Genomic DNA, 15,896 nt, shown 5'->3' with positions numbered 1-15,896 from the left:
TTGCCAGGTAGGGCCTGCTTCCTGCCTTGCAGGAAGGGAGAGACCTGTGCCTGCACACTACAGGCCGTGCCAGCAGGCAAGCCCAGGGCGGCTGTCTGTGCTGCCTCCCAGCTGTCTCTCTGCTCACCCTGGGAGCACTAGGAGGAGACCCAGTGTGCTGAGCTTAGCAGATGTTTGTCTTAGTCTAGTGATCATTTCTGTAGGGACTGGAAATTACAGATAGTCTTTGCCTTCTGTCTCTCCCATAGACTTAGTAAAAAATATGAAATATAGGCCATTAGAGATGGGGAAATTTGGGGGGTTGCTCTGATGCTATTACAAACAGAGAGATTATAAAATAGAGATTAAGAGCATAAACCTTAGAACTAGACTGCCTGGATTCAAATCCCATTTCTACCTCTTACTATCTGTGTGGTTTAGGTAAATTCCTCCTTAACCTCTCTTTATTTTCATTTCCACTTCTCTTAGACAGGAATAACAATAATGTGATCAATCTCATAGGGCTGTTGTGAGGATTACTTGTGAACATTAATCTTGAATTAATGTATGTAAATTAGAAACACTACTTGCCACATAAGGACTCTGCACTTATAATTTTTATTTTTATTTTTAGTGTTATATGGGATTGAATGTCCCAAAGCAGTGGTTCTTAAACTTTATCAGGCATTACAATTACCTGGAGAGCTGGTTAAAATACAGATTGGCTGGACCCCACCCCCAGAGTTTCTTAGTCAGTAGGTCTGGGATGAGGCCGGAGAATTTGCATATCTAACAAATTCTCAGATTATACTGAGGCTGCTGGTCTGAGGACCACTGTTTGAGAACCACTGCCCTAGAGAATGGTGTGACATACAAAAGAAGAAATACGTTGCCTTCTGCTTTTGTATTGGACAGAGGACTTGAAGCGGCAGCAGGCTTTATCCACAGTGTTGGATGAAAACACAGCAAGTCCTCTGAGCATCACTGCAAATGGTAAGCCAGCTACCCAGATCTTTCTCATCAGGTTCTTGCGGTGACACTGCCCTTGGCAGCACAGGGTACCTTTGGGGGAATGTGGACCTTGAGGTCAGGCATAACTCCACCTCAGTTCTGACTCTACCGCTTTTGTATGGCAAACTGTTTAATGGCTCTGGGCCTCAGTTATCCTCATCTATAAAATGGGGCTGATAATTCCTACCTCATGATGTACATAATAACAACTCCATGCCAGTGCCTGGTACATTGTAAGATACTTAACAAATGTTAGTCCCCTCCCCTTCGTAGGACTTCTGGCAGGATGGAATGAGACAGCATATGTAAAATGCCTGGCATACATTAAAGGGTACTACCCTTCCCCACCCAAAAGTTTTTCCTGGGCCTCCAACCTAGAAACGCCTAATAAGTGAGAACAGGGTGGTCCCCCAAAGTAAATCTGTGCAATTTGCTTTCAGGGTCTCTTGCCTCCTTTTTTATGTACCCCTTTCCCCCTCTGCTTCCTCTCTCTCTTGAGCCTTGGCACAGGCGAGGTTTCCTGTAGCTTCACCTGGCACTAAAGAGCTCACAAGACCCCAGAAGCAGCTGCTGTGAATACAGGCACCCTGCAGACTGCCACCTGGCCCCCTGCTCTCCTGGGAAGAGGAGAACTAGTGCATTGCACACTTCAGGGGCCACTGATTAGCCCTAATTTTTTGCTCTCCATTTTAAGGAAGTCTTTCTTAATTATCATTATTTTTGTTGTTCTAATAAAGTTAAATCTTTCATCTGTTTTTAGATCAAGGGCATTTAGAAGAACAAGAAGCTAAGAGTAAAAAAGAAGATAGCAGTATGCTTTGGACCAAAGAAACTCAGGAGTTAGAAGAGGACACAGAAAGGTAACAGAAAAAGCTGGACTTTTGAAAATGATTTAAAATACTGTATTAGTTAGTATGCATTAGTTTTTCTTCTGATATTGACAAATACGAAGAAGGAAAAAAATGGTCTTTTTTCATGCTATCCTAATAGCCCCTATTCCTAAAAGGCTTTTCTAAAAATTTCTAACTGTGGTAAAATATACATAACATAAATTTTTTAATTGTGCTGTTCACTAGTGTTAATTATATTCACATTATTGCACAACCAGATCTCCAGAACTTTTTCATCTTGCAAAACTGAAACTCTATACTCATTAAATAACTCCCCGTATTCCCCTCCCCTCAGGTCATAGCAACCACCATTCTACTTTCTGTTTCTATGAATTTGACTACTCTTGATACCTCATTTAAGTGAAATCATACAGCATTTGTCTTTTTTGTAACTGGCTTATTTCACTTAGCATAATGTCCTCAAGGTCCATTCATGTAACATATGTCAGAATTTCCTTACTTTTTCAGGCTTAATTCCATTGTATGTTTATGTGTGTATATATCACATTTTGTTTATCCGTTTATCTGTTGGTGGACAGTGGGTTGCTTCCACCTTTTGGCTATTGTGAATAATGCTGCTATGAACATAGGTGTGCAAATAGCTCTTCAAGGCACCCTGCTTTCAATTCTTTTGGTTATATACCCTGAAGTGGAATTTCTGGATCATATGGTAAACCTACTTTTAATTTTTTGAGGAAGTGCCATACTGTTTTCGATAGCAGCTGCACCATTTTACATTCCCACTAACAATGTACAAAGATTTCAGTTTTTCCACATCCTTGCTAATACTTGTAATCTTCTGGGGGTTTTTTGATAGTAGCCATCCTAATGGGTATAAGGTGACATCTCATTGTGGTTTTGATTTGCATTTCCCTAATGATTTGTGATGTTGAATATCTTTTCATACGCTCGATGGCCATTTGTATATCTTTGGCAAAATATCTGTTCAACTCCTTTGCCCATTTGTTAATAGGGTTATTTGTCTTTTTTCTTGTCAAGTTGGGTTTTTTGTTTGTTTTTACTTCATTTTGTGAGGCAAACATAGGTGTGTCGGCTTGTTTGAAAACATTTTAGTTAAAGGCCTTGGAAAATCATTTTTAGATCTCTCTAGGCAAATAAGAGAAAATGGGGGCAGCCATCCAGATGATTTGGTCTAAAAAACCAAGGTTCCCTCAAGAAACCCGATTCTCTTCTTGATTCAGAGCTGTCCTTTGACCAGTGGTGTAAGGTAAACCACTTCAGCGGAACTCCTTTGCCTCCTGACTTCTCTCACCTTGTCCTGTCATTCAAAACTAGGACTGGGGTGAGGCAAGTGAGACACACTCATTGGATACAAAACTAAAGGAGACACCAAAAACCTCAGGAGTCAAAATAAGTGTTGTTTTAATAGGAAATGTTTTAAAAAATCAAAATCAATGCAAAAAATCCATGATGAACAAAATATCTGAATTTTACAGAAAGACAGGACCTGAGTCTTCCCCTGCTCCCCTCGCTTCCGAATCCTGGTCCTGCGGATCCTCAGGGTAGCCCTGCAGAATTCTCTCAGCTGCAGTGACAGAAAACCCCATCATCATGCTTAAATGAGTTTGTCTCACTCAACAGGAGGCCCATAGGTTGGCAGGGCTTGGCTAGTGGAGCAGTTCAGAGATGCCACCAGGAACGAAGGCTCTTTCGATTTTCCTGGTCTGCCACCCATAGCCACAGCATAGCATGTGTCCTGTATTTTCAGGCTTGTCACCTCCTGATAGCAAGATGACTGCTGTCCACATACCAGGCAGAGAGAAGAGGGTGGGGCAAAGGGATAGTCTGGCTGACTCTGCCCCTTTTTATCTGGAAAGCAAAAGCTTTCCCAGAAGCTCTTCCCAGCAAGATGCCGACTTATATCTCACTGGCCACATGTGCTGCATGACCACCCTCAGTTGCAAGGGAGACTGGAATTGAGCTTTTAAGCTTTTCAGCTGCCATAGAAGAAGAAAGCAAGGGAGAAGAGTGTTATGAATAACTTTTGGGTAGTGAATCCTGTTTGTCACACTCTTCAAGGGCAAAATTATTCTCTCTAAGGCAAAGAGGAGAGACCTGGAAGGGAAGGTCTTGGAAGTGGAGGAGGAGAGTAAAGCCCTGGGACCTGCGAGGAAGTAGGGAGAGGGTTTTGGGGGAGACAGAAGAAAAAGAGGCAAGAGGAGGAGGAAGATATATATCTATATTTTTTAAGTTTTATCTATCTCCTGACCATAATGTATGATATAGCTCCAGTCCTCCCATTTCCCCAAAACACCTTCAGTAAACACCTATGCTCATTCACGGCTAAAGAAGAGTAGCTCAAGAAGGCCAAGTTACCTTTGATTATATAAAGTGCTTTGCACGTGATCAAAAGTTAGCTATGTCATTGTTGTCTCTTCCTTTTCCAAAAGGGCTGGCTGTGCTGGACACGGACAGATGCCCACAGATGCTCCATCATCTCAGTCCTCGGCACCAAGCCAGAGTGAAGATATTTTTCAGATGGGTGGGACGTTTCAGGCCTTCTGAAAACATAATCAGCCTCCTTTAGCCTCAGAGGCAGCCCTTAATCCAAAAAAACTTGTAGAAATGTGTGTACATTTTTCGGCTCAGGTGGAAATTGACTTGATGATTAAGAATTGAGACAGAGTCCAGCATTGGATTTTGGAAGTGATCTCATGGGTGCTGAGGCTTTTCGTCAAGGGGTTAAAGGAGAGTTTTGTGCACATTTAAATCAGATCTAGGTGATCTCTACAACTCTAGATATACTCTCAACCGAGCTCTCATTTTCTTTTATGTATAGTAAAAGCACAAGTTTGAAGGTCCCTTCCCACGCTAAAGTGCTATGCCTCCTTGTAGGGGAGAGGGGAAATGACTGTTGTCTCAATTCTCTTCACTTGCCCTTGGACAGAGCTCACTCCACTCTTGATGAGGACCTGGAAAGATGGCTGCAGCCACCTGAGGACAACACGGAGCTACAGGATCTTCCCAAGGGCTCTGCAAGGTTATTTATTATTCTCCATCAGGAGATCATTTTCTTCTTTCTCAGGAAGGGGGACTAGATTTTGTTTTTTTTAAAAAATAGCTTGACTCCTTGGAAAATGAATGTAGATAAGCCAGCCCTGACCATGTCTACCCCTCTTCCTCCAGCCACTCCCGGTGCTCAAGAGACTGGTAACAGGTTGACATCAGTATAGAGAGAGGCCACCAAGATTGCTGTATCTTGGCTGTGTCACCTTCAACATTTTCACCAGTCATTTGAATTAAATCAGAAAAGGCATGCTTATCAAATTTTTAGATAACACAATTCTAAAATGAGTTCTAATGTGATGAGTGATAGCTTGTAGATTCAAAATGGTCTTGCCATGTGGAAATGTTAGATTTCTCTAAAAGATGAAGGTGAGCATTTGGATCCAAAAGGATAGAATGTCAGAGATCAGACCTAATGGAGAATTTTTTATCAGAAGCTCCTATTCACTGTCATTTTCACTGAAGGCAGGAAGTATGTGTTATTTTGATATGCCCAGTATTTAGCATGCATTTTGAGACATGGTAAGAATTCAAGAAACTCTTGTTGAAGGAGGCATGGCCAGTGACTCCACGAGACCTCAGTTTGATGGAGTTTGATACATCAATGCTGAACAGACAGAAATGTACTGACCAGATGAAGGTGATGTCTCACGCTGGTGAGAGGACTCCTCGGACAGTGTGGGGCTCTTTTCTGGGTTTTACATTCTTAAAGGGACATTCACAAACAGAAGAGGGTGGCCATCAAACAGCCAGAGGTCTGGAAACCATGTCATATGAGAACAGCTGAAGGAGCTGGGAGGCTCAGCCTGAAGAGAGCAGATGGGGTGGAGAATTTGATAGCTGCCCTCAAATACCTGAAATATTGTAAAGTGAAGAGAGTCAGCTTTCTCTCTTCTGCTCCAAAGGACAGAGCTAGTGACTAGAGACTGCATTGTAAGGGATTTTTATTCAGTAAAGTACAAACTTTCTGATAGCCGTAGCTCTCTAGGAGAGAAAACAGCTGCCCTCACGCTTACTTTAACAACAGCTCCTCCCCTCGAGCACAGGCTGGCTGGTTCTGTTTGGGGCATTTGGTTGGAGGCAGAAGATAACCTGAAGGCCTCCTCCAGCTCGCGAGACTATGATTCTGTTAGTAATGAGAGGTTAGGAGGAAAAAGTCTTTTCACCCTAGCTGGCTCTGTTTTCTTTCTGAATCTACATGTTTATTTTGAATATCCCCCAAATGAAAACAGGAAATCTCCCTGAACAGTGTCAGTTTGGTCAGCCAGGCTTGTTGGACACCAACAGTGAGCCAGGTGCTGTGCTGGGGGCTGGAGGTGCAGAGGAGTTCTGGAGCTTATAGCTGAGCGGGGGAGATGGTTTCTGCTCACTAGTTTGACAAATGTGGTCATACATTGTTAGCTACTTTAATGAGATGTTTCACTTCAGAGAGGGCTTCAGGAAATGAAGATACGTTAAAAAAAAAAAGTGGTGGTTGTAAAAGGTCACCAATTACAACATGAGTGAAATGCCTTTTTTCTTTGGGATAAAAGTGCCCAGTGGTTTGAGAGCAGAGTCAGAGACAGACTCTTCAGATCCCAGCTCTAGGACTTACTAGGCATGTAATTTAACTTCTCTGTGCCTCCGTTCCCTCATCACTTAATGGAGGTGGTCGTGGTAACTATCTTCTATAATTATGCTGCAAATTGAGCGACTTAATATACATGATAGCACTTGAACCAATGCCTGGGCCCTAGGGAGCACTCCGTTAGTGCTAGCTGTTATTATGTTTCCTTTGGAACACAGTCCAGTTCCCCTGGCCATTGGGCATATGGTTCGATACTAAAAATCATTGTCATTGAAGGGAGGCAAATACCAAGGATCAAGAAGTTGGTGAAAAGAAGAGAAAAGGGGAAGAAGAAATCAAGCTAGAGAGAAGGAATTCAGAGAGCTTTGTAGGGAGTTCTGAAGAAGGTACGTATGAATGAATAATCGTTTATAATGTAGCCTGGAGTCCTTGGGCTTTGCTGAGCGTCAAAGTTATTTAGAAATGTTTCCCAGGTGACACACATCATCCTCCTACACATTTTCCCTGTAGTTCAGCGCAGGTTTTCTGTTAATTGCCGATCATGTCTTTATCACAAAACAGTAACAACATCCAATTCTGTTTCTAAAGCAAGCCTTCAGCCAATCTTGTCATCCTTATCTTGCATATTGTCTGGAAAGATGTTTTGCTTCTAATTGTCTAGTTCCTTCAAGAGTTCTAAATTTAGCTCACACAGAGGCTGCAAAATCCGATAACAAATCATAAATTGTGGAATTTAAATGGAGTAATGTGAAAGGTATAAATTGACCTTAATTTCAAAATGATTTGATGGCGCTTTAAGGTACCATTCAGAAACGATGCCCTCCTATATTTAAGTTCCTTCTGCCCAGGGAGTTAGAGGCATTAACTCTTTCAGACCATCTGGTCTCCTTTTAATTCCTTTTCCAGTCCATTCTCATTCTCCTCCTTTCTCTGCCCTGCTTTGCGCCTCAGGATGCTGACCCTAGTGGACTGCATCTCTTGGGCTTCCTGGCCAGTTGGCTTCCTGTTGGCCAGCGGGAGGCTCCACAGCGCCATCCTTCCCAGTTCCAGCTCTCACTGGGTTCCAGTACCTGTCCTGCCTCACCTCCACCCCCTCGTCCTGCCAGACTTTGGAGTGAGAATGGCTGCCAGTCACTGCATGCCTTGCTATCCCTTGTTTGCTCCCTTACCTCTGACTACGCCTCTCTAAATAGTCACTCTATTAAAGGGCCTGGGAGTGCATTCTCTTTCCTCAGGACCCTGACGGAGACAGAGCCCAGAGTGTGTGAGCATATACCTGACATTGAGAATATAATGCAGGGACTTTGTGAATTAGCATCATAGTGTCCATAGCTAGGACGGAGGCTGCAGAATGGTAGGAAGGGAAGCCTATTAACTGTTTTTAGAAAGATTCTGTCTTTGTAGAAGAAAACTTGTAGGTAAAACAGCCCACCCTAGACTAGAGAGGGAGCTCTAATGTGACTTCTGAATACTGGTACCCTTTGACCTAGAAAGTAATCAGGTTGTTTTTTCTTTCTTCTATATTTCATCAAGAGGAACTAAAACCTGGTTTTTGGAAGCGACTGGGTTGGTCGGAACCATCCAGGTAATGAGATATTAGATGTTTGTAGGTCAAAGTTCACTATTTATAGACAACATGAGCAGACTTTAAACATTTACCAGCATCTAAATAAACATTAATGACAAAGATTTGAATTCAGAGTTGCTCGGTTTTTTTAAATGTTAATGTTTATACTTAATTAAAATAAGGTAAAATTAATACTAACTTTAAGTAGAGTTAGCACAAGAACAGTTTTAGATGGAGAGAGTACAGAAGATGCTGCTATCAATGCTTTGCAGTCATTTTGCATTTCTGTGATATATTAGTTGATTGATTGTATCTCCCTTGATTATAAAGATCAAATTCATGTTATTAACCAATGTTACCCTAACAAATTTAATTAAAAATTTTTTTAATTAAAAAAACCTCATAATCCCTTCCTCTTGAGTTCAGTTGAATAGAAAGAGTCTGTTGTTTCTCTTTAAAAAACACACACCAACTTGAAACTCGCTTTTCTGTTCTTTAAAAAACACGCACACAGGATAATCGTGCTGGACCAGAGTGACTTGTCAGACTGACCGGAGCCAGATCACAGGTGGACTCCTGACCTGAGTTTGAGCGTTCTGCTTGTAAGCTCCCTTTTTCCCTGTCTGCTTAGTCACCATCAGGGCAGTGGTTCCCTAACTCACTTTGTTCAGCTACCACAATAGACAGACTGGGTCCTTTCTGTTTGCAGCACATTTAACTGTTTGTTTTCAGTCATATTTCTGAAAAGTGAAAAGTAGTTTTGATCATAAAAATTTCTCATTGTGTCCAGAAGGGCTTTTGTTTTGTTGTTAATAGATTTTTGAAAACTTTTACTCCTGTTATATAATAAAATGTTTAGTTTTAATACCAGTTATGTTTCAGCTGTGTAAGATATGTTTAAGATACGTTTCTTTTCATTATTGAGAGAGAAACCGCCACCCAAAGAGACTTCAATTTCTGTTATAAAGTTTGACAAAACCAACATACGTAAAAATGTAAGGAAGGACTAATAGCAGACGTAGCATGAGAAATGGTGATTATGATATTACAGCATTATTTATTAATATTCATAAAGGCTACAAGTCCTACACAAACTTCCACTGATGTGGTTTGTAATCTTTTGTCTACAAAGCTGGCAGAGTGGACTCTTCTAGCTGGCCCGTGACTACGTAATAATGGCTGATGTTAACAATAATAATGTTGGTAGATATTGTTGATTGGTCATGGAGGACGTATTTGTGCCAGGTAGGTTGTATGAATGAATCCTTTTCCTGCACATGGCAGTCCCACTGTGTTTTCTTTAGTATGCTTCTCCCACTCTCAGCAGCTGTTATTTTAAACTTCCATCCTTCACTTCCTATCAACAGATGACTTCACCTCCAACTTTACAGGGAAAATAGGAGCCATCAGATGGGAACTAACTCAGCTTCCCATCACCAAAACTACCAACATGACTGCTTCTACCTCTGTAGACTAGAACAGTTGTAGGGAAGGCAATCTGCCCTAAACTAGAGACGGACCTGTTCTACAGCTATTCTTTTGACTTTTCTTCCTGTTACACCGAAGGAGGTGTCTCTCTTACTGTCCAAGGCCAATCTCATCTTCTGTCTGCTCAAAAGAAAACACATTTTGAATTTTTTCCATCTTGAAAAAGTATTCCCTGATCCCAGCTGCTTTTCCAGCTACTGCTCTGTCTCTTTTGTCCCACTTCAGGTAGAGTTCTTAAAAGAGTTGCCTACACCAGCTGTCTTAGGTGCCTCACCTCCTGCTCATTCCTTAGCCCTCTATAATGTAAATTCTCCTTCCATTATCTAGCAGTCCTGTGGTCACCAGTGCCTTCCATATTTCTAAATCCCGGGGACACTCTTCTGGCCTCATTGTCTATTTATCAGTCCATCTGTGTTGTCGCAAATGGTAAGATTTCTTTGTTTTAATGGCTGAGTAATTCACATCTTCAAAAATATGGAACACTTCATGAATTGGTGCGTCATCCTTGCGCACGGGCCATGCTGGTCTTCTGTGTGTCATTCCAGTTTTAGTATATGTGCTGCCAAAGTGAGCACTTCTTTGGTATTCTTGCCCCTCTCTAATTTTTTTCTCCACAGTGATCTTTTCAACATGCAAGAATCATCATTTCCTTGCTCAGATCTTTGCTCGTTGCACTTAGAAATACTGACTAGACTTCTCTCAGTTCTCTAAATACATCACAGCATATGCTGTTCTCTTTGCCCAGATTGCTGCTTCTCCTTGTCTAGAGGCCTCATCATTCAGTTTTTAGTTTATACTTTATTCCCTCAGGAAGCCTTCCCAAAGTCCCTGAACTTTAGACTAGGTTAGGGCCTTCTGTCAGGTTTTCCCATTGCACCCACCATTCTGCCCTGCACCGCACATAGACCTTATTTTTATATCACAGCACATATTTAGTACACTTATAAATCAGTAGAATCTTCCATCCCATACAGCTGTCTGCTCCATAAGGTCAGGGATCATGCCTGGACTGTTCACTGAAGTATCTCTAGGCTCTGGCACAGAGCCTGCACATATTAGGTGCTCAGCAAATATTTAACTGAGCCATTATTTTTAATCCTCCAACACTAAAAATTGAATTATTATCCCTACTTACAAAAGAGGAAACTGGCCCCATGATCTGCCCAAGATCATACTGGAGCAAACATATTTGTATCCTTACAATAAAACACGGTAGTTTTCCCTTACACTGGATTTCAAGATTTCAAGAGCACCCCGAGCAGCCTAAGGGTTGTGGAGATGAACCAAAAGTTAACTTCAGGTTAAAACTGGTGATGACATGTCCTTTATGAACCCAGTCCCCATCCCCACACTTGTTCTGTAGGTTTGGTGCCAAGTTTTTGGAGTATACCGAGTCCTCTACTTTTCATCAATATGGGAAAACAGAAAGAATGTGTAGAGTTCCAGACACATAGTAGATGATTAATAAACATTAGTTCATTATTGAATGAAATTACTGGGGGTCCCTTGGAAAATTGGATTATTAGGAATTTCCAGATTAGATTTCAGTTAGTTTTTCCCAGATACAATCTTTTGGCCCTTTTTCATGCTGCATGTGTTGCCGTTAGAAAAGAGTTATAGTGAGGTGTCTTCCATGAGCTTAGAAGTAAGTTGGTCCTCTGGGAGTTATATAAGTAAAATCCACTCTCCCACTGAATACGATTAGTTGTATAGTGGTGGAAAACTAAAGGACTTTCTAGAAATGTGTGACTTAACAGACATTTGGAAACAATACTGAAAAAGAGTAAAGGAGGGACTTGTCCTACTAGATGTGAAGGTATAATGTAGAACTTCAGTAATTAACAGTGTGTAGGAATGGAAAGATTTATATAATATAATAGAGAATCTAAAATATACTGAAGTATAAGTATAAAGTTTGGTGATTTAAAATATGAAATAATATATTGTGTTGTCAGAAAAGTCATGACGCGTTTTTGCAATGAAAAACAGAAAAAATACATCATGACTTTTCCGAACAACCCAATATGTCAAATTAGATTTAATTAGCAAATGGTATCAGAATAGCTGACCAATATTTGGAAAAATATAAAATCTGAGTCCTTGGGCCGGCTGAGTGGCATGCTGGTTAAGAGCTGGCTTGGGACGCCAGCTCTGAGCAGCAGGGCCCCGGTTCGGATCCCACATTAGGGCTAGTGATGCTGCACCCTCTACAGCTAAGATGGTGAACAACAGCTCAACCTGGAGCTGGGCTGCCAAGAGTCGCCGGTGGTGGCATAGGCCACAGTGAGGCTGCCGTGGGCTGCCTGTAAGCTACCGTGAGTGGCTGGCAACTGGTGAGAGCGGCCGGCAGCTGGCGTGAGCTGCTAAGAGCCACCGTGAGCGGCCGTCCAGTGGCTGGCGACCAATCTGCCTCACCTGGGAAGAATGCAATGATAATACCAACATGGGCCAGTGAAGGAACGTACTCCACCATTAGACTAAAGAACAAAAGGACAGCAACTTGTCTGTTCCCCTTCCCCAATTCCCCAATGCTGTTCCCCTCTCCCAATCCTCCAATAAACATCTTAAAAAAAAAATCAGAGTCCTTGTACAAAAACAAAATGTCTGATAACACTTTAAATAAGATTTATAAATAAATATAGAAAAGTTAATAGGTGACTATTTTATAATCTTGGGGTAGAGAAAGCTTTTGTAAGTCATGACCTCAAAGAGAGAAGGGATTGATGGATTTTAGTACATAAAAATCTAGAACTTCTTTACTATAAATGCCTGAACAGGGAGAAGGTCAACAAACTGGGTGGATATAATTGTAATATATTTAATAAACACAGGCTTATATCCCTAATATACAGAGTTCTAATAACCAATAAGAAAAAGACATGTAAAAGCCAAAATAAGAAAACTCTTAGAAAAAACATAGGACAAAAGCTTTACATTATTGGATTTGGCAGTGATTTCTTGGCTATGACATCAAATGCATAGGCAACAAAAGAAAAAACAGCCATATTGGCCTTCATGAAAATTTGAAATTTCACTATCCACAGAGTAAAAAGAAAACCCACAGAATGGGAGAAAGTATTTGCAAATCATATATCTGATCAGGAATTAATATCCAGAAAATAAGAGAACTCCTAAAACTCAAAAACAAAAACAATTCAATTCAAAATTGGACCCAGGACTTGAATAGACATTTCTCCAAAGAAGATAAACTAATGGCCAACGGGCACATGAAAAAATGCTCTGCATCACTAACCATTAGGGAAATTCAGATCAAAACTACAGTGAGACACCATGTCACACTCATCAGGATGGCTGCTATCAAAAACAAGTGTTGAAAACAAGAAAACAAGTGTTGGTGAGGAAGTGGGGAAATTGGAACTGTTATGCACTGTTGGTGAGAATGTAAAATAGTACTATCATTGCAGGAAACAGTATGGCAGTTCCACAAAAAATGAAAAGAATTAACATGATTCAGCAATTACACTTCTGAGTATATACCCAAAAGAATTGGAAGTAAAGCCTTGAAGAGATATTTGTACTACCATGTTCATAGAAACATTACAGCTAAAACATGGTAGCAACCCAAGTGTTCATCGATGGATGAATGGCTAAGCAAAATGTGATATATACATATGATGGAATATTATTCATCCTTAAAAAGGAAAGAAATTTTGCAATAGCTACAACATAGATGAGCCTTGAGGACATGCTAAAGGAAATAAATCAGTCACTAAAAGAAAATGCTGTATGATTCTACTTATATGAAGTACTTAGAGTAGTCAAAATCATAAAGACATAAAGTATAATGGTGGTTGTCTGGGGTTGGGGGAGGGGAGAATGGGAAGTTAATTGTTTAATGAATACAGAGTTTTTTGGGGATGATGAAAAAGTTCTAGAAATGGATAGTGGTGATGATTGCACAACATTGTTAATGTACTTAATGCAAATTCATTGTACATTTAAAAATGGTTAAAGTGGTAAATTTACAAGACAAAAAGTTATGGGAATAGATAATGGTGATGGTTGCACAACAATGTGAATGTATCTAATACTGAATTGTACACTTAAAATGGTGATGATGGTGAGTGTTATACTATGTGTATTTTACCACAATAAAAATATCTTTATATTATGGAACAACCATAAGTAGATTAATTAGAAATTATGTTATAGATAAAAATTTATTGACACAGAAAGGTGTCCATAGCATATTATGGAATAATGCTAGGAGCTATATAATAGGACCCTATTTATGTAAATTTATAAATAGATGTCTACATGTGGTAAATGCAAAGAGAAATATCTGGAAAGATGCTTGTTAAAATAGTAAAGTGGTCCTTCCAGATGATATCAACTTTTTATAATTCTCTGTAAAGCTGTTTTCATTTTGGGGCTTAGGAATACTTAAAAGTCAAATCAATGGGAGGCAGGACTAGAATGTCATTATAATTAAATAACCTTAAAATGAATCAATTTTATTATAATCATTTGAAGGAAAACTTTGTCAGAAAGGAATGATCAGTGTAAAGCACAGGAAAATGAAGCGTTAGGAGGCACCCTCGGGATGCCCAACTAAACCTATCGTGGATAGGTGCATGGTAGGCATGCCTGGTGCTCTGTGGCAGGTGTTGCCCTCTTGTGGATCATCATACTAACTTCTTTATCCAGTTTCATGTTCACCAAGTAACTTTTGTTCCTCTTAAAGTTGGTCTGTAGGGAGAGAATGACCTGGCTTTCCAATCAGCTAACAGTTATGCGTCTCAAAGTATATTAGTAAGTTGCTATTCTGGTTTATATACTGGGCTCTGTGCTTGAGTAATGACAGTCTACACTAGAGAAATGGATCCTGTATAATCAGTTGCTGTATAAGAAATCGCCCCAAACCTTAGTAGCCTAAAACAACAGTAACCGGTAATTATCTCTAACAGTTTCTGTTCAGGAATTTGGAAGTGGCTTCGCTAGGCAGTTATGGCTCAGGGTGTCTCATGAAGTTGCAGGTTGATGCATTTCCAAGTTGGCTCACTCACATGACTGGCAAATTGGTTTTGGCTATTGAGTCCCTAGCTCAGCTCCTTTCCACATAAATCTCCCATTGAGTGTCCTCGCCACATGGCAGCTGGTTCCCCCCAGAGTGAGCAATCCAAGAGACCAACGCAAAAGTAGCAGTGCCATGCCATTATGGTCTAGCCTCAGAAGTCACATGCCATCATTTCTGCTATATTCTGTTGGTCACACAGGAAAATCCCTGATTCCGAATGAGAGAGGACTACACAAAGGCATGAATACTAGGAGGTGCGGATCATTGGGGGCCGTCTTGGAGACGCTACCACAGAGCTCATCAACCAAGTGGCCATCCCCGGCACACCTGCACCTCACTACATGCCTTTCATTCAAAATAACACAATATTCTATAGCTTTTACATCTGTAATCATAGTTCATCACAACCCTGCCAGGGAGAGCAACAGAAGTGGGGTTCTCCTCAAAGAACCCCTCTGTGTCTCAGGCACAGATTGATTTGAATTAGACTAGTCATGATAAGGAAAATGTCAAGCTCCTGTGTTGTGTTTTGCAACATTTCTGCTAAAATCACCCTTTATGTTTGCTTGTATTGAAATTGAACACTGAAAGGAAAACATATATTCCCCAACATTAATACAATTATTCAAACAACTAACTTATTTTAATAAGATCATAAAAGTGATAGCAGACAATGTTACATGTTGATGGGGAAATTCAACTCACTTTCTTCATAAACTTACAAAGAGAAATATAATGTTCCTAAACAAATAAACATAGTCTCGTGGTTAAAGATTATACATCAATAGTTAAAGTAGAATCTCATAGGAAAGCTTTGTTCGAGTCAGTCTCAATTTTTTATGACAAGATATCAAATAACTATAAATCAATAAGAACCATCTTCAACCTGACTTACGCTTGGTGTCTTCAAGATATGTTGTAATTACTCTCTCCCACTTTTATCCTTTTCTACTAAACAAGCAAGACATAATGGCTAGCTGAGTGTTGTTCATTCTAGTTTTGTGCCAGTAGCTCAAAGTTTTTCATTCTATTGCCATTACCTAAAAACATGGGTTTGGGTTTCAACTTTATGCCTGTGATCAAGGCTGAATTTAAAGATGCAGAAACAATGAATCTGACCATGCTATAACCATGGTGACCCTTCAGAGTCAATAGTGGAATGTTGGATATGGTAGGTCTAGATCAGAGACAGACAGAGAGAAGCATGTGAAACAGAAAGAAAGATCACAGTGTCTCTTATCCAAAACAGTCATCCAAGTTGGAAAGTCACCCTTCAAAATCAAGAAAGAACCAGAGCTGATTAGGATAGGTGAGAGGAGAGGGTGGTGA

At 40.4% G+C, this 15,896-nt stretch overlaps 1 protein-coding gene across 1 annotated transcript in view; it reads left to right on the top strand.

Moving 5' to 3' along the window:
* The window catches only part of TEX14 (testis expressed 14, intercellular bridge forming factor), a 62,121-nt gene extending 53,173 nt beyond the window's left edge, over positions 1–8,948 (top strand). The window contains exons 28-33 of the mRNA XM_019636645.1: positions 895–972; positions 1,751–1,850; positions 4,789–4,881; positions 6,751–6,860; positions 8,008–8,059; positions 8,556–8,948. Of these exons, the coding sequence (XP_019492190.1) occupies positions 895–972; positions 1,751–1,850; positions 4,789–4,881; positions 6,751–6,860; positions 8,008–8,059; positions 8,556–8,592 (470 nt within the window). The 3' untranslated portion in view covers positions 8,593–8,948. The remainder of the gene's footprint in view (positions 1–894; positions 973–1,750; positions 1,851–4,788; positions 4,882–6,750; positions 6,861–8,007; positions 8,060–8,555) is intronic.
* The last annotated feature ends 6,948 nt before the right edge of the window (positions 8,949–15,896 follow it).

The sequence above is a fragment of the Hipposideros armiger genome, unplaced genomic scaffold (assembly GCF_001890085.2).
Source record: "Hipposideros armiger isolate ML-2016 unplaced genomic scaffold, ASM189008v1 scaffold_29, whole genome shotgun sequence".
NCBI lineage: Eukaryota > Metazoa > Chordata > Mammalia > Chiroptera > Hipposideridae > Hipposideros > Hipposideros armiger.
The sequence above is the reverse complement of the archived record's forward strand: the minus strand, read 5'-3'. Positions and strand labels throughout refer to the sequence as shown.